General features: G+C 34.9%; 1 protein-coding gene across 1 annotated transcript in view; it reads right to left on the bottom strand.

Moving 5' to 3' along the window:
* Positions 1 to 21,779, bottom strand: part of LOC146400050 (uncharacterized) — a 260,931-nt gene that overhangs the window by 30,219 nt on the left and 208,933 nt on the right. Inside the window, exon 11 of the mRNA XM_084977290.1 lies at positions 683 to 780. Within this exon, the coding sequence (XP_084833416.1) occupies positions 683 to 738 (56 nt within the window). The 5' untranslated portion in view covers positions 739 to 780. The remainder of the gene's footprint in view (positions 1 to 682; positions 781 to 21,779) is intronic.

Genomic DNA, 21,779 nt, shown 5'->3' with positions numbered 1-21,779 from the left:
GACCAACAAAATAAGCTCATTATGGACTTAATTAATTGGTCCAGATAGTATGGATCTACAAATATTTTTCAATGTTTGTATGTATTTATCTTCCAATCAGACCTATTGATATCTATTCCCTTTGAATTTCTTTTTTTTTTTTTTTTTGTCTTTTTGTCTTTTTGTTGTTGTTGTTGCTATTTCTTGGGCTGCTCCCGCGGCATATGGAGGTTCCCAGGCTAGGGGTCGAATCGGAGCTGTAGCCACCGGCCTACGCCAGAGCCACAGCAACGCGGGATCCGAGCCGCGTCTGCAATCTACACCACAGCTCATGGCAACGCCGGATCATTAACCCACTGAGCAAGGGCAGGGACCAAACCCGCAACCTCATGGCTCCTAGTTGGATTTGTTAACCACTGCGCCACGATGGGAACTCCTATTCCCTTTGAATTTCTATCTTGCATTTTAAAAATTATTTATTGTCTGATTTTCTACTTTTTTCTCACCTAGAATATAATAATATGTCTCTAACAATTGAAGGAAGAAAACATCTTTGATTTTCCCCAAATATAGAATATATGCAATAATTTATATATATGCACATATATACATATAATCTTTGAAAAATCTTCTAAAAATAATTAAGTTTGCATACACAGTTTGGAGCCTTGGACTTTTAAAATTTTAAGATAAACTTACCTACATTTTGCTTGTTTTTATTTTCTTCCACAAATTCCACACGTAAGGACTATTGGTCATCTCTCAAAAACATAACACTATGGACATTACTCAAAGGGATCACTAAAAAGGGAGAACAGGAAAAGATGGTGGGTAGAATCCTAGGGAACAGCGACACTGAATGCAGGCATTTTAGAAATCAAGAAAACATTTGTGATAAATACGTTTTGCTTTTTTCATTAATAACTTGTTATGAAAATATTCTTAACACTCTCTCATAAGGGGAGAGGTGTAAGAAATTGAAAAGCACAGGAAACCCAGAGAGAAGAGTAGGGAGCAACTCCATGCCAGCCCACTCTCCAGGTCACTGGAAATCACAGCCTTTTCACAGTTGCATTGCCTCAGTGCATGTCCCTCCTCCCCTAGTAATGTAAAATCAACCCATCTTGAGTTTCATTATCTCAGTGCACTGCTGGGTAACTGGAAAATTAACATTCTTAAGAAATTTGAACTACTGGTTGTTCATGATATAACAGGTCATACTTTCATGGAAATAACTGCATGCTCTCAAAGGAGTGTTAATGTCGCAATTTGTGCCCCTCAGCAGTTCCTTTGGCAGGTGGGCACACTATGACCTCTCTCACATTGGACCAAGTAAGTAGCGAGTTACTGCACCATATTCTGTTCGAATTTTATATAATCTTTTGTTGACTTAGCACTGAAGATATTTCTCAATAAATTTATGTTGAATTAAGGTATCTGCTAATACCAAGATGTTACAACTTCATATTCATGGTTTGCAGCCTGGTTTTCATGTCCAGTATCTCAGTGCAATGATTCACAGCTGAAAATCCATTTTTTAATGAGAATTAAAGTACATGAGAAAGCTATTTAATTTATACTTAGAAAACAAAGTTTTAGGCTCTTTAGATGAGGAAATGTTACCTAGAGTTTCATTTTTTCATTAGTTCCTGCAAAAAATAATTAGATGATATCTCCCGGATGGTTCATGCATCTCATGTTAAATAACTGATTTTGCTTGGCAAGTTGTATATTTTAAGAAATCTATAAGATCAATCATCAAGATAACATTATCAAGTACAATTCAATGCCACGACCACAGAATTCTTTAGTCGTCTCTTAATTTAATTATCTTTGAAGAGTCCCCCAAATTAATTTCAGCTTCTGATAAATTTTGTTACTGTATATAGATTGCCCTTTTAAAATATTTCTTCTTTGAAATTATATTTAATCTAAAATAGACTTAATTCCAAATAAGCAGCATAAAATTAGACTTTGAATCTCAGATAATATATTCATTTAATAGGCGATGGTAAAACATTCATATAAATTAAGGCAAATATTTTATCTTAGAGCTACTTCTTAAGTTGCTTTCACAGGCTGCCTATAGTAAGGCTGCTTGTGGGTTTTTGTTTTGACTTTTGGTCAAATTGGTTGCTTTTCCACAATATCATATTTTCCCATTGACACCATAGCCCTTAAATTCACTGGCCAAATTATACAACATGCCAGTAAGTGTTTGGGTACTAAAAATATAATTTCAGAATGCTATAAAAATGTTAATGTAAATCTAAGATGAATATATTAATATATATTAATATAAATTCATATAATTTCTAAGAGCATTGTGCAAAATTAAGCTCTCTTTCTCTCGTTTCTAAATTTGTGTTTGAATGATTACGATAATTATTTCTTTGAGAAATAGGGCACATACTTTTTGTCTTCCAAGTAATGATATTTATCATAGACATCACAGATCTTTTTATTATTTACAAAAAATTTCTTAGACTTTCAAGTTACATATATCATAATGTGCTTTGTGATATAATGAAATTATATAATGGAAAAATGTATATATGAGACAATCATCTCCCTCACTCCTGCCCCCTATTCACAACCTAGATGCAACTGATGTGAAAAGCCTACTGTGACCCTCTTCAATACTTTCCTTCCTGTTCACTCAATGTTTATAGGCATGTTTGCACATACAGAGGGGTTTGCTTATCTGATGTTTAAAATTAATAAATAATTATACTCTACCTCTTACTCTTTACTTGCCCAGTTTTAATTAACAATATATCATGATATCCCTACAATTCCATATGGATATTATCTATATACAAAGGCTAAAGCAACTTAAAAAGAGAATAGGCAAAGGCTATGAAGAGGAAATATAAAGAAAAAGACAGGTAAATCTGAAGCACTGATAAACATGAAAAAGAAATCTCAAACTCCCTGATATTAATGGAACTGCTCATAAAAACTGTCAAGTATTTAACAGAATGAGCATGCTTGTAAGAGGAAGACATGGAAAAAAGAATAAGTTATCTTCCTTAAAAAATGATAGGACAATATCTCTCAAACTATTCAAATTTATAATGTAAAAATTACCTAGCCAATCATCTACTTTTAAAAACTTTTTATCCAGTCATCCTCTATATTATCTATCTCCTGGACATCTCATCCATAAAAATGAAAGCATTAGTAGTCAAAAATACAGGCACAAGGTATTCCTGAGGGGTATTCATAGGACAAGGGAGGCAGGTTGCCTGAGAGGGATGGGGAAGGAAAGGATGGAGTCAAGCAAAAGAAAAATAAGACTACCACAGAGGAGAAAGCCTGTTATGATACTGTTTACATACAATTATATTATTTTAAAAAATTCTTAGACTTTTAAGTTATAACCATCGTACTGTGCTTTGTGATATAATGAAATAACACAATGGAAAAATATATACATGCATTCATACCTCAGGAAAAGATTATTAAGTTCCATAGGAACCTAACATTTTCTATGAGCCAGGACAAGGCCATCTTATATGATTCTTTAACATATCTGATCTTAACTAATTGAAAACAATTATAGTAAAAATAATCTTAGGACTGCAGCTGATAGCATCTTATTTGTACATAATATTGTATACAAAAGTTTTCCAATGTCCAGACAATCAAGGTATTTACTGTTTGTTTTGTGACAGTGAATTCTGTCCATTAGTGTTATTAAATGAGAAACTGAAGCAAATTTAACCTAGGCTATTTTATTTGATAAACTGAAAGATCACTTCCAAGAGCAAACAGCTGATATCTTGTAAATGTTTAGGGAAAATGAGCATAATTAATTTCATAGGTGAAAGTATGTTTCATTTTTCTTCTATCAATGTCTCCCAAGCAATGTCAATTATATGTACTTTAAGGAAAACATGTAAAGAATTTATGCTTAAGTATGATTGTATTTTTTTAATTTAAAAATGTTTATTTCCCCTTTTTAGAGCAGTTTTACATTCACAGCAAAATTGATTTCCCATATACCCTCTGCCTCCACACATGCATAGCCCCCCAGTATTAACATCTGCCATAATAGTTATGGAGTTGCAGGAGTTCCTGTCATGGCTCAGTGGTTAACGAATCCGACTAGGAACCATGAGGTTGTGGGTTCGATTCTTGGCCTCGCTCAGTGGGTTAAGGATCTGGCGTTGCAGTGAGCTGCAGTGTAGGTCGCAGACGCGGCTCAGATCCTGAGTTGCTATGGCTGTGGTCAGGCCGGCAGCTACAACTCTGATTAGACCCCTAGCCTGGGAACCTCCATATGCCACAGGTACAGCCTTAAAAAGACAAAAAGACCAAAAAAAAAAAAAAAAAGTTATGGGATTGCATATCATAAAGCAATAAACACATCTTCTCTACTTTTCTCCCCTATTTCTAGGGAACCTCTGGTCCCTTAAAAGCACTTCCACTTTATTTCTAAGTGTCCTTGAGGGGCAATTCATGCATACACATTTAAAGTTGGCTTTCTGGAGTTCCAGTCCTGGCTTAGTGGTTAACAAATCTTACTAGCATCCAGATTCGATCTCTGGCCTTGCTCAGTGGTTAAGGATCCAGCATTGTCGTGGGCTGTGGTGTAGGCTGCAGACATAGCTTGGATCCTGTGCTGCTGTGGCTGTGGTGTAGGCCAGCAGCTATAGCTCTGATTTGACCCCTAGCCTGGGAACCTCCATGTGTCACAGGTGCACCCCAAAAAGCAAATAAAAAAAAAAACCAAACAACAAATAAAGTTGGCTTTTCAAGTCCATGAAACTCATGGACTTGGAGAACAGACTTGTGGCTGAGGAGGGGGAGGGAGTGGGATGGACTGGGAGATTGGGGTTTAGTAGATGTAAACTATTGCCTTTGGAGTGTTATAAGCAATGAGATCCTGCTCTATAGCACAGGGAACTATATCTAGTCATTTATGATGGAACATGATATAGGATAATGTGAGAAAAAGAATACAAAGTGACTGGGTCACTTTGCTGTACAGTTGAAATTGACAGAACACTATAAAACAACTATAATGGAAAAAATTAAAATACTAAAAAAATAAAGTTGGCTTTCATTAACTGTGCCACAAACATTCACTCACTGTGGATAAGAGGCTAATGTTTAGGTTCGTGGTTACCGCGGCAGTGCCAGGCTCCCCTTGCTTTGGGTGCAGTTGCCCAAGTGCCACCACTGTGCTACCACTTCATACTGGGGGCTAATGAAGAGACCCGGGTGGGGAAATATTCTGGAGTGTATTCTCTAGTAATGCTGCGCTGTGATACCCAGATGCCAAAGACACAGAGCATTATTCATCACAGGAGGCTACAACTCTCAATGCCTTGTGTGAAGATTCCAGATAACTTACACTGATTGTTGTTTGAAAATAATTCTTTAACCCTTTTATTTATAGCTGCTCTGACCTTCAAATGCAATATGCAGATCTCTGGGAGGTTTCGAATAGGATACAAACTATTGTGAATACTAGTGTGGTATATTCAGAATTTTGTTGCTTCCTAGGATATTATAATCCATCGAGTAAGTTTCCCCAACACAAAAGTTCTCTGTTTCTGGTGAAAATTAAACTCACTGAGCCAACATGCATAGTTATAGCTCAAGCCTGGCTCCAGCTAATAGGAAATGGTAGCAACATTTCTTTATAAAAAGAAAAATACCCCCAAGCTACACAGAAGGGTTTGTAGCTCTGAACAGAGACATTCTTATTACCTAGGGGTAACTTTGGGATTTATTGCCATCGTGATTGCCTAATGTTTTGCAAAAGGTAGATCCTAATTAAATTATTCTAAACTGTATGCGTATTTTAATAGATGTTTTCTTTGATATCATAAATTTTAATATGATTTTGCATATTTCCTGGGGAAGATAATAGTTAATTTCCGACTGGAATGAGTTTTTAAATTGGTTATTACTGATTGTTAAATGAAATACTAAACTTTTTCTGACTACTTTATCATTTACAAACTTTGATATGGAAGCAGGAAATGAGTCACTTATGCAACAAATAATACACAGATTAAATTACAGAGCATATTGAGGTAATACAAATTTTTAACATTTCATATTAGGATTTTAAAGATTCTAATTTTCAGCTTTTTGGTTTATGACATTAACAGAAACTTTCAATGAAATTAGAGCCTTGTAATTCTACACAGGGTGCACGTTTTTCACTGCATAATAAATATAAAACTGTACCTGTAACTTGGACCCTTTTGCACTTAAGTGAGTGGAATAATTGTCCCAACAAAAACTTTAACTGCTTAAAGTATTGAACTGTTTAGGTTATTTTTTGTATGAGCAATAAAACTAATTGTGAAACTGAGCCAATGAAACTTACCACATACCCATAGTTACAAATAATTTTGTTTAATGCTAATGTAAAGGCAAGCATTTGTTACTCTGAAAAGACTATTTGTTTGCTGAACAGCCAATAAAGTTCAAAGAACTTGGGTTTTGCAGCCCAACACTTTTTGTATGGAGAAAGGTGTTTACTGCAAACTGCCTTCTCTTTTGCTAATTAGCACCTGCCAGTGATTCAGTCACAACACTCCCCTGCCAAGCAAAGCGTTTGCTGAGAATTTCTTGCTGATAAAATGGAAAAGGTTATATAAATTTTGTATTGTGTTTTTATTGAAAATGATTCAGTGTGGCATTTTCAGTAATAGCATTTAATATGGAATACATACGGGTTAAAAAGAAATGAGTTTCTCCAAGTTTTTTCAGAAATTTTTAAAATTGATAAACTAACATGTTAAAAGAAGTTTTAGTAACGTGAAATTTTTTCAGAAAAATATTTATGAGTGCATTGAATTCTATGTTAATATCAGTAAAAATGTTACAGCACTGTGTTACAGTGTGCCTAATTATCATCTCAATGTCAATAAATTCATATTCCAAGTGACTGCTTACAATGATATTTTCCTTTATCTGAGTCTTTTAAAATTTGACACTTGCTGGAGTTCCTGTTGTGGCTCAGTGGGTTAAGACCCTGATAAGTATCCAAGAGGATGTGGATTCTTAGGTTAAAGACCTGGCATTGCCTCAAACTGAGGTGTAGGTCGCAGATGTGACTTGGGTCCACAGGTGCGACCCTAAAAAGGGTAAAAAAATAAAAATTGACACTTGCTCTCCAGCTAAATCTTTCTCTCACTTGACTGAGACATTTTTGGGGAAGCCTGAGTTCTTCATCATGATCATTGTTATAGTAGGCAATATGTATAATTCTATGGTTATAGTCATGTTATTCAATAGTCAATCATAAATCATATTTACGTAAGAGTAGTTTCTAATGCTCATAACAATTTTTAATAATATTTTAAATTACAGAATAAGAACTTGTTTAAGAGCAAGTCATATAACTGGAGTCCACTCTTTAACAGCCACTAGGTTTCTGCTTCCATTTCTTGTTTAAGAGTTGGCTGGATTTCAAATGGAAGAGAGTAACATTTAGGTGATTTTTTAAAAAAATATATAAATCTACCAGATGGAATAAACACATTTTGGAAATTTCTGATATTGTAGTAATCAAAAGTCACGTTTTTTTAAAGAACTAAATTTAAATTTATTTTCCTTCAAAAGAACGTGTTAAATTTTTTGGTTACATCTATACGTTTCAGTGAAACATTATCATGAACTTAACAGTATATCAAATAGCTCCTAGTCCATATTGTATGTTAAATATTTCAGTCACCTTATAAAGAAAATTGGGGATTTTTATTCCACTGTTAGCCCGTTAATAGAATATTAGCTCATTTATTTGTTTTATAGCTTCGCTAATTTATTTTTTCTCTGATTTGGACTTTCAGGTATATGTTATTGCCTGTCTAGGAATTCTGCCAAACTTTGGGAGGTGATATAGGGAAATTATCAAATATACTCACTAAAGGTTTCTTACGGGAGAAAGTGAAAGTAAGTTGGCAGGGCTCCAAATGTAATTTTGATTGCTGTAATATTTTTTTTCCAGATTTTCATTGCAGCAAGAGCAGGCTCTCCAGGAAAATGATCTGGCATATTTTGGAGTAGAGCTTGGTACAGAGGGAATGTTGAAATTTCAAGTCACATTAGTGTGGTATGTGTATGTTTATACCCAGGTAACTTGAAGCCTATCCAACATTTGGCTTCTGTCTTTATAGTATATGTAAAAACTGTGTATTTCCATTTTTGAAGTTATTAAAGAAAAAAATAGTACTTTCTGTTCTTATCTCCTTAATATATGAGTTTTAACTTATTCAAAAACGTTTACTACCATGTATTCATTTACCACACAAAGCATTAAGAATATAAAAATAAACCTTTTAGAGAAAAACATAGGCAGGACACTCTTTGACATAGATCACAGCAACATCTTTTTGGATCCACCTCCTGGAGTAATAAAAATAAAAACAAAAATAAACAAATGGGACCTCATTGGACTTAAAAGCTTTTGTACAGTAAAGAAAATCATTAAAAAAATAAATAAATAAAAAGACAGGGGTTCCCATTGTGGCTCAGCGGGTTAAGAACCTGTTGTAGTCTCTCTGAGGATGCAAGTTCAATCCCTGGTTTCGCTCAGTGGGTTAAGGATCAAACGTTGCCAGAAATTGTCATGTAGGTTTCATAAGCGGCTTAGATCTATTTTGCCCTGGCTGTGGTATAGGCCTGTAGCTGTAGCTGCTATTTGACCCCTAAACTGGCAATATCCATAAGTTGCAGGTAAAGACAAGCCAACCTTTGCAAATGAAGAAACTGACAAAGGAGTAATCTCTAAAATATACAAATGTCTCATGCAGATTTATATCTAAAAATAAACAACTAATCAAAAAATGGTCAGAAGATCTAAAAAGACATTTCTCCAAAGATGACAGGTGGCCCAAAAGCACATGACAAGATGCTCAAATCACTAATTATTAGAGAAATGCAAATCAAAAGTACAATCAGGTACCACCTCACACCAGTCAGAATAGGCATCATCAAAAAGTCTACAAACAGTAAGTGCTGGAGAGGGTGTTGAGAAAAGGGAACCCGCTTACACTGTTGGGAATATAAACTGGTGCAACCACTATGGAGATTCCGTAAAAAATTAAATATAATCAAAACTACCATGAGATACCACCTCACACCAGTCACAATGGCCGTCATTAATAAGTCCACAAATAACTAATGCTGGAGGGGGTGTGGAGAAAAGGGAACCCTCTTGCACTGTTGCTGGGAATGTATGCTGGTACAACCACTATGGAGAACAGTAGGGAGGTACATTAGAAAACTATATGTAGAACTAGCATATGACCCAGCAATCCCACTTGTGGGCATATATATGGACGAGGCTTTCCTTAAAAAAGACACATGCACCTGCATGTTCATTGTAGCTCTATTCACAGTAGTCAAGACATGGAAACAACCCGAATGTCCATCAACAGATGATTGGATTAGGAAGATGTGGTGTATGTATATACACAAAGGAATACTCTCATCCATAAAAAAGAACAAAATAATGCCATTTGCAGCAACATGGATGGAACCAGAGACTTTCATACTTAGTGAAGTCAGTCAGAAAGATAAAGAAAAATACCATATGATATCACATATCTGGAATCTAATATAAGGCACAAATGAACCTTTCCACAGAAAAGAAAATCATGGACTTGGAGAACAGACTTGTGGTTGCCATGAGGAGGGGGAGGGAGTGGGATGGATGAGGATCTTGGGGTTAATAGATGCAGACTATTGCCTTTGGAATGGATTAGCAATGAGAGCCTGCTGTGTAGCACTGAGAACTATGTCTAGTCACTTATACTGGAGCATGATAATGTAAGAAAAAGAATGTATACATGTATGTGTAACTGGGTCACCATGCTGTACAGTAGAAAAAAATTAATGTACTGGGGAAATAAAAAATAAATAAATAAAAAATAGAACTATCATATGATTTAGTAATTCAACTCCTCAGCATCTATCTGGAGAAAACTATAATTCAGCTTTTTTTTTTTTTTTTTTTTGTCTTTTTTGTTGTTGTTGTTTTTGCTATTTCTTGGGCTGCTCCCGCGGCATATGGAGGTTCCCAGGCTAGGGATCGAATTGGAGCTGTAGCCACCAGCCTACGCCAGAGCCACAGCAACGCGGGATCCGAGCCGCGTCTGCAACCTACACCACAGCTCACGGCAACACCGGATCGTTAACCCACTGAACAAGGGCAGGGACCAAACCCGCAACCTCATGGTTCCTAGTCGGATTCGTTAACCACTGCGCCACGACGGGAACTCTGAAAACTATAATTCAAAAACATACATGCACCCCAGTGTTCACTGCAGCACTATATACAATAGCCGAGACATGGAAGCAACCTAAATTTCCATTGACAGAAGAATGTATAAAGAAGATGTAGTACATATATATAATGGAATATTACTCAGCCATAAAAAAGAATGAAATAATGCCATTTGCAGCAATGTGGATGGACCTAGAGATTATCATACTGAGTGAAGTAAGTCAGAGAGAGAAAGACAAATGTCATATAATATCAATTATATGTGGAATTTAATAAAAATGACACAAAATAATTTATTTATAAAACAGAAACAAACTCACAGATTACAAAACCAATCTTATGGTTACCATAGGGGAAACTTTTGGGGGGAGTGAAGAATTAGGAGAGTAGAAATAACACATAAACACTACAGTATAAAACAGATGCTTAATGAGAAACCACTGTATAACACAGGAAAATCTACTCAATAGTTTGTAATTATCTATATGAGAAAAAAAAAGATATATTTGTATGTATGACTAATTCACTTTGCCATAGACCTGAAAGTAACAACATTGTAAGTCAATAAAATTAAAAAAAATAAAAAACAAAAAATAAACTAAAATAAACCAGAAGCCCTATTATCAAATGCTCACATGTATAATAAAGGTACATATAAAGTATGGAACTTGAGTGGGAAAGAATAAACAAAGACATATCCATGAGAAATAGCAAAGGGATATAGGAAACTGTATGAGGAACCACAGTTTGGTATCACATATCAGATGTTTAAACAACTTTTTGAAATATAATTCACATACTTTATAATTTACCCATTTAAAGTGTGAAACTGAATGGTGTTTAGTGTATGCACAGAGTTGTACAATCATCATCTCATTCTAATTTTGGAACACTGATAGATATATTTATTGAAATGCATTACAACACACATTATAAATATTTGAAATTTAAGTCATTCGCAATTTGGAAGAATACTTCAACTACGGTTTGGGAAGATTGCCTAAGGCCACTATTATGAAATACTTGGCATGTTTCAAAAAACAACTTTAAATGACACATAACATGGAATTTATTCTTGTTTGGATTAATACTGACTAAATAGATTAATTGAAAAGAAAAAGTTTTCCAACCTTAGTAACATTCACTGTCACTTTTGATAAAAATGGAATAAAATGAGGTAATGATAATTAAAATATAATAAATATATACAGGCCTACATTTTATGGGTTCATTTTTAGAAGAGAAACGAATTATTTATTATGAGATATGCAAGATGACATCAAATTCTCTTCACAACTTAGAGCACACTTGACAATCAGTTATATATTGATTAATTAAAATATTTTATCACAACATATTTGTATTCCAAATTCAAAACAGTTTTCTTTTATATGTTATCCTGGCTTAATTTAGATTTTCTATGTTTATCATAGAAATGTAAGTTTATTTATTTATTTTTTTTTGTCTTTTCTAGCGCCACACCCACAGCATATGGAGGTTCCCAGGCTAGGGGTCTAATCGGAGCTGTAGCCGCTGGCCTACACCACAGCCACAGCAACACAGGATCCAAGCCGCATCTTTGACCTACACCACAACTCACAGCAACGACAGATCCTTAACCCACTGAGTGAGGCCAGGGATTGAACCCGCAACCTCATGGTTCCTAGTTGGATTCGTTAACCACTGAGCCACAGCGGGAACTCCTAGAAGTGTAAGTTTAAATTTTACTGCTAACAGAGCATAAGCTTCACACACAAACACACACATACACTTCTATGAATTTACTTTGATTTACCAGTACTCTCTTGACTTGATGTAAAAAGCAAATGGTACAATCTCAGCATAGATATATTTATTTCTATAATCCAATACAAATTTGGGAAATTATTTGTGGGTTACATCAAACTCAACACACTGATGTAAATACTACTCCTCCACCCACTTCTTTTTGAGAAGCAGAGGTGTAGGATACAAGTTTGGTGGGAGACAGAAACTGATTTGTACTTTAGCTAAAACTGGTATAATTCAAACATAATGTGAATTTGAAAATGCATTTTTTGAGAATTGTCTTTTAGTATCTCATTATCATGTAATGTATTTTCCTCATTCAAATCACATTTTGTTGAATGAGGAAATACAGATACAGCTATATTATTTGCGTAGACATCAAATGACTCATCTAATGATTCACAAAATTTCTGGTATGGGAAAGTCAAAATGGTTTTATATCCCTTCTGTTTTCTAGCACTTGGCTTTTCAGCTAAAATGGATTAACTTAACAAAGTATATGGTACAAATTATTGTGTTGATGTAGTGTACATAACAAGTATTTACATTTAGAATATAAAAAAGAAACAAATGCTCGTATAACTAAAAAAACTGTACTTTAGAAAATCATTATAGTTATGCTATTATTAAACTTTTAAAGAAAGAAGCACAATAGATTTCTGAAAATTTTTCTTCCTCTGAAATATATTAAACAATGGACTTTAATAACACACACATTAAAAATCATAGCTATTTTTCAGTGCCCAAAACAATGAGAAAAATGATAGAATATGAATCTTATAGGGAACCCTAGAACTTATGTATTGATGCTTGTAGTTCATGTACATCTCTTTGGCAATTATTCATTCTACCTCTGCTTGTCTATTTTCAGGTGCAAGAAACTCTGTGATTCCTAATCTGGTCTACTTTTTAAATTTTGATTAGAAACCTGCTCTAATTTATCCATGATGCTTTAAAATATGATTCTGAAACTAAACAAGTTACTCCACATCACTTCCAATACTACGAACTTGTCATCAATGTTCATAAACGTTACCACAGCTTTTCTTACTGAGTGTAGCACCAGGAAAAAGAAAATTTTACTCTTAATTCTCAGCTGTGAACATTTCAATTGGTATTTTTTCAAGATACAAAATACCCACTAAGGGTGTTATGCAATGTGATCTTAGATGATTTATAGAATAATTTTCTATTAATAATTGTGTTAATGGTCATGTATATTAGAATACAGTAACACCACTTGTGATTTCATAGCATTACTATTTAGGGAAAGATTAATGTAGGATTGATTTTAAGAAGTGAGTCAATCTATAGAAAAATACTGTTAGTACAATCGATCCTCATGTAACGCAGTATGTGAATATATGAAATTTGGCATGATGAGTCTCTGCTTTTAATTGTAAACCAAATGTGAGATAGAAATATGTTGTCCTTCTCTTCAAAACAGTGAATGGTTAGAGCAGAAGGATTTTAAATTTTTTTATAGAGGAACATTATTTTAGGCTTAATGAACTTTTTACAAAGTCTCTTTCCTGAGTTTTGCTGCCTCAGAAATTCACAACACAATATAAAACCAAATTCTTTAGTGCAGAATACACCCTGACTAATAGAGAATTCTCTCTCTAGCCAAATCACAGCAGACTCTTTGCAAAACACAAACTGGAAGTAAGTACCACAGAAGAAGCGTTTAGTGGAAAAGTTTTAGAAGATGGAAAGAAATATCTAAAAGGAGCAACTGTTTCTTCAAAATTTATTTAATGATTCTTAAGGGAATGATTTATTTTTTTGTTGTTTAATACTGTGTGTTTGTTTGTTTAATATCAGCAGTAAAAAGAGGGTTTTTAGACTAGGGACTGATTTGTCAATGAGTATTTCTCCTTCAGTATTTCTCAACCATCGTGTTTTTGAAGGATTATCTATTTATTCAGATAATTGCCTCAAGTCATCAACTCACATTAACTGTGAGCATCTTTGCCTTCTCTCTGCAACTAAGAGGAAATTAAAAGCTGTTAAAATGAAAAGGGAATTAGATGTTCAGTAAACTTGTAATTTCGGGATTTCCCATTGTAGCTTAACAGGTTAAGAACCCAACTAGTATCCATGAGGATGCAGGTCGATCCCAGTCCTCACTCATTGGGTTAAGGTCTGGGATTGCCACAATCTGAGGTGTAGGTCTCAGATATGGTTTACATCCAGCATGGCTGTGACTGTGGTGTAGGCTGGCAACTGCAGTTCCAATTTGACCCCTAGCCTGGGAACTTCCCTATGCCACAGGCGAGGCCCTAAAAAAACCCCAACAAAAAACAAAAAAACATGTAGTTCCACTGGCATACATGTCTGAGAAGCCAACCCAAGCCAAAAGAACTGCCCAAGGCAGGCAACCCAAATTATCCAACAGTAAGATTAGGAAATAAGTAAATGGTGGTTACTTTAAGCCCTTATTTGTGAAGTGGTTTCTTACTCTGTAAAAGCTAACCGCTGCAAGACTTAAATTTACCTTGTCGATTTCAGACCCTAAAAATTCAAATACATGTCTGATCAGTTCAAATGCCTGGAGGCAAATGAAATTCTTACAGTATCTTAATTTGTACAAATAAGAAGCAAATGAGAAAAAGTGTAACAACAAAAGAATAATGATACAGTATCTGGATTTTTACCTTGCATTTTTTCCCCCTGCCACATCTATGGCATGTGGAAATTCCTGGGCCAGAGACTGAACCCCACAGTGGTGACCCCAATGACTGCAGTAAAAATGCTGGATCCTTAACCTGCTGCACCTTAAGGGAACTCCCCATTTTACTAAAGTTAGAAATAAGGGGAGTTCCCGTCGTGGCGCAGTGGTTAACGAATCCGACTAGGAACCATGAGGTTGCGGGTTCGGTCCCTGCCCTTGCTCAGTGGGTTAACGATCTGGCGTTGCCGTGAGCTGTGGTGTAGGTTGCAGACGCGGCTCAGATCCTGCGTTGCTGTGGCTCTGGCGTAGGCCGGTGGCTACAGCTCCGATTAGACCCCTAGCCTGGGAACCTCCACATGCCGCGGAAGGGGCCCAAAGAAATAGCAAAAAAGACAAAAAAAAAAAAAAAGAAATAAGGGTTAACTACATATAAAATTAAAGGAGGATGACAGTGAATCTGGATGGAAATATTACAAAGCCAAATCCCATTTTTACACTGCACCTAGTTTAGAAAAACAGAATTATGGTCACAAAACCCAGCAGTTATTAAAAGAAGATGGAGACATTTTAAAGCAGTAACAATCAAGAAAGAACATTACATAAGTTAATTGAAATTATCATCACGTAACTTTCTTAGGGAAGAACTTTGACGGATTAATAAAGAGCTACTTGTTTTTAGTAAGAAAAATATGGAATAAGTCATATTCTTGCATTCTGATGTCTAATGCTGTTTTAAATTATGTCATAGAAATAGAGAAATGTTAACCTTGAAATCATTGCAATTATCAATACTAATAACATAAGGAAAACAAACTATAATTTTTCCACTGCTGGAAAATAAATTATGTCAGCATCTGCTTCAAATATGTTTTTATTATTAGGTTGACATCTAATTTATATGAGGTTATATGGTAGTTCTGCTAAGCAGTGTGAAAAAAGTCATTATTTTACGTTCCCCTACAATGTGTATGCTAATTTTTATCATACTGCTCTTTCTATTGCTGTGTAACAAGCCATCCTAAATATTGCTTAAAAGAATAACCACCATTTATTTTGTTTGCACATTTGGGGTTTAGGCTAAGGTAGGCAGTTTTCTTAGGGTCTGTTGCTGGATTTCATTCAGATAGGGGTAGGGACCATCTCTGGGGTCTTCACTCCTGTATCTGGGATCTGATCTGGGAAGGTACAAAGAGCTCTTTGGGGATCTCTCTCTCTCCCTTGATTAGCTCTGAATGTGGTCTTTCCAGAAGGTGACTGGAGGCTCCCAAAGCAGCTATTTCCAGAGAGGAATGCAGCAGCTCCATGGCCTTTTCTAACTAAGCCTCAGAAACCACAGCATTAGCATGTCACTTGTGCTACATTCTACTTGTCAAGGCAATTATAAAGCCCCACACAATTTCCAGGGGAGGGAACATAAGCTCTGCTTCTTGATGGAAGGACTGCCAAAGAATCGGGGACATATTTTAACACCACTATATATTTATTTTGTGTTTATCTTTATGTACCTTTCCTTTCTGCCTATTCCTATCTCCAATATGCACATCATAGATAGATTCTAGGGTGTATGGATTACAAGTGATGGGTTCATTTAAATTTATTGCTGTAGTTTTGGTTTTGTTCTTTTGTGACCACCTAAAAGAATTACTTAACATACCCCTGTGGAATGACCTCCTTTGGTATGTATGTCTTTGTTCTCAGCAACATTTGTAAAAATAATTTTCTGCTTTTACTCTCCAAATATTGTATTAAATCTAAGAAGGCTACTTGGAAAAATAGAAAGTTGGACTATTTTCTTTTACAAATGCAGTGACTACTAAAAGAGCCAAGAGAAAACTACTATATACTGTCCTCATGAAAAGAACAGGGAAACAATGTTTCATTCACAGAAAAAAAATCCTTACCTTTGTGTTAGAATAAAGCTTGTTTGATGTGAAAATGAAAATATAGCTACTTATTAAGTACATGATTATTGTGACTAATTAGGTCAGTAATTTCAAAGCTTTTAGATTAGTGACTCTAAAGCTTTTTGAAGTATTGCTTTGATGTATTATATTTCTAACATCCTCCACTGGCATTTTTTCTCTTTAAAATTAAGTAAGTTATTTGTGATTTGTATAATAAGGAATTGATAAATAGAATAAAATGTTATTTAAATATGGAGTTGTATTCAATTTCATCTTAAGCTTATGTTTGGGTCAATCTCGAGCAGACTATATTGAGAAAATAGTAATAAATCTTTCTTCTGTTTTGTTGTATTCATGTAGTTGCTAATATAACTAAAGTTTTAAAGACTCCAAGTAAATATTTTGGAAAGTGAGCATTTTTTAGTTAATTGCCAAATAGTTATCCTAACTTTCTTTAATATAAAGTCTGCAAGTATATAAATAACTAGAGTTACCAAGAAAAAAAAAAAAGATGGTGGAATTTTTAAATATTTCCCCTTCTAGTCTAGAACTGTGTGAGCAGTTATTGAGCACAATTATCAATATGTGAGGTATTTTTAATGAGAGAAAAATTTGGCTGAGAAAAAAACTTCATACAAGTGCAGTATTTTAGGGCTCTGAGTAATAGGTAGTTCCACTGTAGTGGTGGTACCCGTGAATGAAGTCGTACCAACAGTAAAGTCTTAGGAACTTGACTTTACCTTAAGCTTCCTAAGAGAATATTGTTGATATAGCTTCTGAGCCAGGAGCTGGTAGGTGAAAACAGAAAACTTAAACTAAACAACTCCATGGGATGTCCAGCAATCTCCCATCCTCACCACGTTTTTGCAGAGGGCTTCCTCTTTATTACCAGCCCATGTCCCATGTCATACGTAGTATATATGGCTATAGGTCATATGAGTTTCAGTTACTCCTTCGCATTGCTTTTAATGTGTAGAAAGGATAGCTTTACAGTACATGGTTTCTTCCCATTCTAAGTTCCAGATTTCTTATTCTGTAGTTAATAGAAAGTGGTGATCTACATGGCATTATCACCTTCCTCCAAATTCAGCCCAGTTTTCAAATCAGCTTTTCCTACAAAAGAAAATCCTGGAGAAAGTTCACATCAATGGTAAGACAAAGAAGTGATTTGTGGTAGAAATATCTGAAGCAAAGAATATTCTTGCTTAGGTGGGTCTTGATAAAATTTCTTTATAATCTTTGGGCATGTTAGAGAGACTCAATATTGAAAAAGACTGGAGGCCATGATAAATAAATAAATAAAAAGGCTGAAAGGACTCCTAATTTTCCTGGCTTTCTCAGTTTGTAATTCAGTTTTGCAAAAAGCCACCTCTAAGACTCAGCCAATCACAGACCTCCATATACATGCATGCAAGACAAATCAGGAACCCTACTACAATAACATCCAAGTAATTACATGCAGGCTTGTGGGGGGAAACTTTATTGAAAAGCACAAAGATCCAAATAGATGAGGAGATGTAGGGTTATACAGTGTAGTAGCAATATCAATTATCCTCGTATTGATCTATAAAAATATAACAGAATTCTAATAAAAAATCAAGTCGTTTTTAAGTCCTTATGGAATATCAAAGGTCCAAAGTTAACTAAGATACTTTTAATAAAAAGAGTAATGGTGAAAGACACCATTCCAGATAACAAGTTTGTTTACTTATGAGCATTTATCAAAGTCTAGTGGAGTTGCTACAGGTGCCTAGGATATGGAGTACACAACTCTAGGGCGGGCAGTGTTTCATTTACGCTAGGGTTTCATTTGCAAAAATGAAAATATAGATTGTGGAGTTGGGTTTGTGGCAGCTGTGCCTATATACTTCAAATAAAAATTTATAATTATTGTAAATAACTTTAGATATTAAGTAGTTAAAATAGAAATTTAAAATATTTAAAATATTTAACTGTAAATATTTAATATTACTTCTATTAAATGTAATATTAATACTTAAATATTAATAGTTAATATTATAAATATATACTATATTGAGATATATAATATCATAAAACATTTTATAACATGACATATAAATATAAAATATTTTATAATTATATATACAAACATATATAATTATCTTTTAGAAAACATTATACATATACACAAAAAGATAATTCTAAGAATGTTTACTGTAGCATTATTTATGAGAAAAAATATTTCTACCAGGAGTGAACTGATAAAAACATTGATAATTGTTTATAATATAAAACTACATAAAATTTAAGAAGAATAAATTAAGTTGCAATGTATATTCATAAGCAGATTTCAAAAACTTGATTTTGAATAAAAAAATGTAAAGGCTTACTTTATTTTTTTATTTTTTCTTTTGTCTTTTTGCCTTTTCTAGGGCCACTCCCATGGCATATGGAGGTTCCCAGGCTAGGGGATCCAATTGGAGCTGTAGCCGCTGGCCTACGTCAGAGCCACAGCAACGCGGGATCCGAGCCATGTCTGCAACCTACACCACAGCTCATGGCAACGCCAGATCCTTAACCCACTGAGCAAGGCCAGGGATCGAACCCACAACCTCATGGTTCCTAGTCGGATTCGTTAACCACTGAGCCACGACGGGAACTCCTGTAAAGGCTTACTTTAGATAAAAGTTTAAAACACTAAATAGCACTATACATTTATGCACATATACGTCAGGATTAAAGATATAAAGATATGTATTGAATGGATGTACACACATTTAGAGTCAGTGATTTCTTTCTTTAAAAAAGAAAGAGAAAGTATTGGGTAAGGTATTAGTTTTCATCAGAATCTGAAGCATCTACTTCAAACAAATATTTGAATCAAGTATGGTAAACTTTTAATGTGTTAAGTTGCAGGGGTGAGGTCATAAGTATTTTGTATTTTTCTTACATTTGTGAAATATTTCATAATTACAATGTTTTTTAATATTGTAAGTGGTCAAGAGTGATATTTCTTGTTGAGAATCAAGCAAAATGGAGATATGACACTGACATTGGCTTTTAACAGAGCATGGTTTTCAAACTTTACTGTGCATCACAGATCCCTGCAGGACATGCTAAAACACAGATTGCTGGGACCCAGAATTTCTGATTAAGTCTGAGAGGGACTCAAGAAAGTACATTTCTAACAAGTTTCATAATGATATTGATATTGCTGGTCTAGGACCACACTGAGAGTATCACTGGTATAGTTGTAGGTGACATTGGTAAGAACCTTTTCAAGAATGAGCTGAGGAGAATATATGAGAATTGCTTTCTATAGTAATGGATGCATTTTTTTTTTTTATGCTACCACTCTCAAAAACTAACTCATTTTTATTTATTTATTTATTTTTAGAGCTGCACCTGTGGCATATGGAGGTTGCCAGGCTAGGGCTCTAATCAGAGCTACAGCTGCCAGCCTACACCACAGCCACAGCAATGCGGGTTCTGTGCCGAGTCTGCGACCTACACCATGGCTCACAGCAATCCCAGATCTTTAACCCATTGAGTAAGGCCAGGGATTGAACCCGCAACCTCATGTTCCTAGTCAGATTCGTTTCTGCTGCACCACGACGGGAACTTCTCAAAAACTAACTTAAATGAAGGTAGGAACCATGTGGTCATTGCTTTAAATACTGTATATTCTGAATATTAGAAACAGAATTCACTTACAATGAACAGTGTTGACACTGACAATTTATATCAATTACTTAATCATTGATCCTTTCACCAAATAGATTTTATGAATTTAATGTCATCATAATAGTATCCCAATAGTTCATTCAAAATACATTCTGAAATAGAGTAGTTTGTGCGTATATGTATATACATATACACACATATACATACACATACACACACACTCAGAAAAAATATATATGCTAAACTTCAAAATTAAAGGGATATTTGACATTTGGGAAATTAACAGCAAATGGATATCTGACAAGCAATTTAAACAAGTTCTTTAAATTGAGATCCAAATTTCAATATCACATCCATTTCAAATACTAAAAGTATTTTAGAATTACTTGCATTTAACTTGATAATTCTCTGGGCTGTGTCCTTTGGGAATTAAATATGAATTAGAATTACTCTGTGGCTTTCTGTAAAAATCCATTAAGGGAAATAAGCCCAAAGAGATTATCTTACATCTGACATTGCCTAATGTGCTTACAGTACTAAACGGATATTCTACAACTAAAGATTAATTTGTTATAAAGATGTCACTTAGGTGTATTTTTCTTTTCTTCCTATTAATTTCATACCTAAAACTCGTCCTAATGAGGTGAATAGAATTTACATATCTTTTGATTCCTTTTTAATTAGAAAAATTTTTGTTGGATTTCAAAGTAATTTTTTAAAGTTATTTTTCTTCTTTTTTTTTTTTTGTCTTTTGCCATTTGTTGGGCTGCTCCTGCGGCATATGGAGGTTCCCAGGCTAGGGGTCTAATCGGAGCTGTTGACACCAGCCTACTCCAGAGCCACAGCAACGCGGGATCCGAGCCGCGTCTGCGACCTACACCACAGCTCAGGGCAACGCCAGAACCTTGACCCACTGAGCAAGGGCAGGGATCGAACCCGCAACCTCATGGTTCCTAGTCGGATTCGTTAACCACTGCGCCACGACGGGAACTCCTTTTTTTTGTCTTTTTTTATCTAGGGCCACTACCACAGCATATGGAGGTTCCCTGGCTAGGGGTCTAATTGGAGCTATAGTCGTTGGCCTACACCAGAGCCACAGCAACAAAGGATCCAAGCCGCATCTGCGACCTACAGCACAGCTCATGGCAACACTGGATCCTTAACCCACTGAGCAAGGCCAGGGATCGAACCTGCAACCTCATCGTTCCTAGTTGGATTCATTAACCACTGAGCCATGACAGGAACTCCTAAAGCTATTTTTTTAATGAACATATTTTCTTCTAAAAATTTAGGTTAGTAAGTTATTGTCACTTTCCGGCTGTTATTCCAATTTATGTCTTTTTAACCTATCAATGAGGCAGTAACTACACAGTCTGGAACAATGGCCACATTTGGCAGAGTATGAAAATTACCGGGGAATTTGTTAAAAATACAGATTTCCATTTCACATCTTTAATTCTTATTAATTCTAATTTGGTATGTCTAAGGAAGGACCCAGAAGTATGATTTTTATTCCAATGTTGCCTGGCTACAC

This window comes from Sus scrofa, chromosome 9, assembly GCF_054392235.1.
Source record: "Sus scrofa isolate SSC_HxYL_T2T_F1_AM1 chromosome 9, Sscrofa_HxYL_maternal_Yorkshire_Landrace_v2.0, whole genome shotgun sequence".
Lineage (NCBI taxonomy): Eukaryota > Metazoa > Chordata > Mammalia > Artiodactyla > Suidae > Sus > Sus scrofa.
The sequence above is the reverse complement of the archived record's forward strand: the minus strand, read 5'-3'. Positions and strand labels throughout refer to the sequence as shown.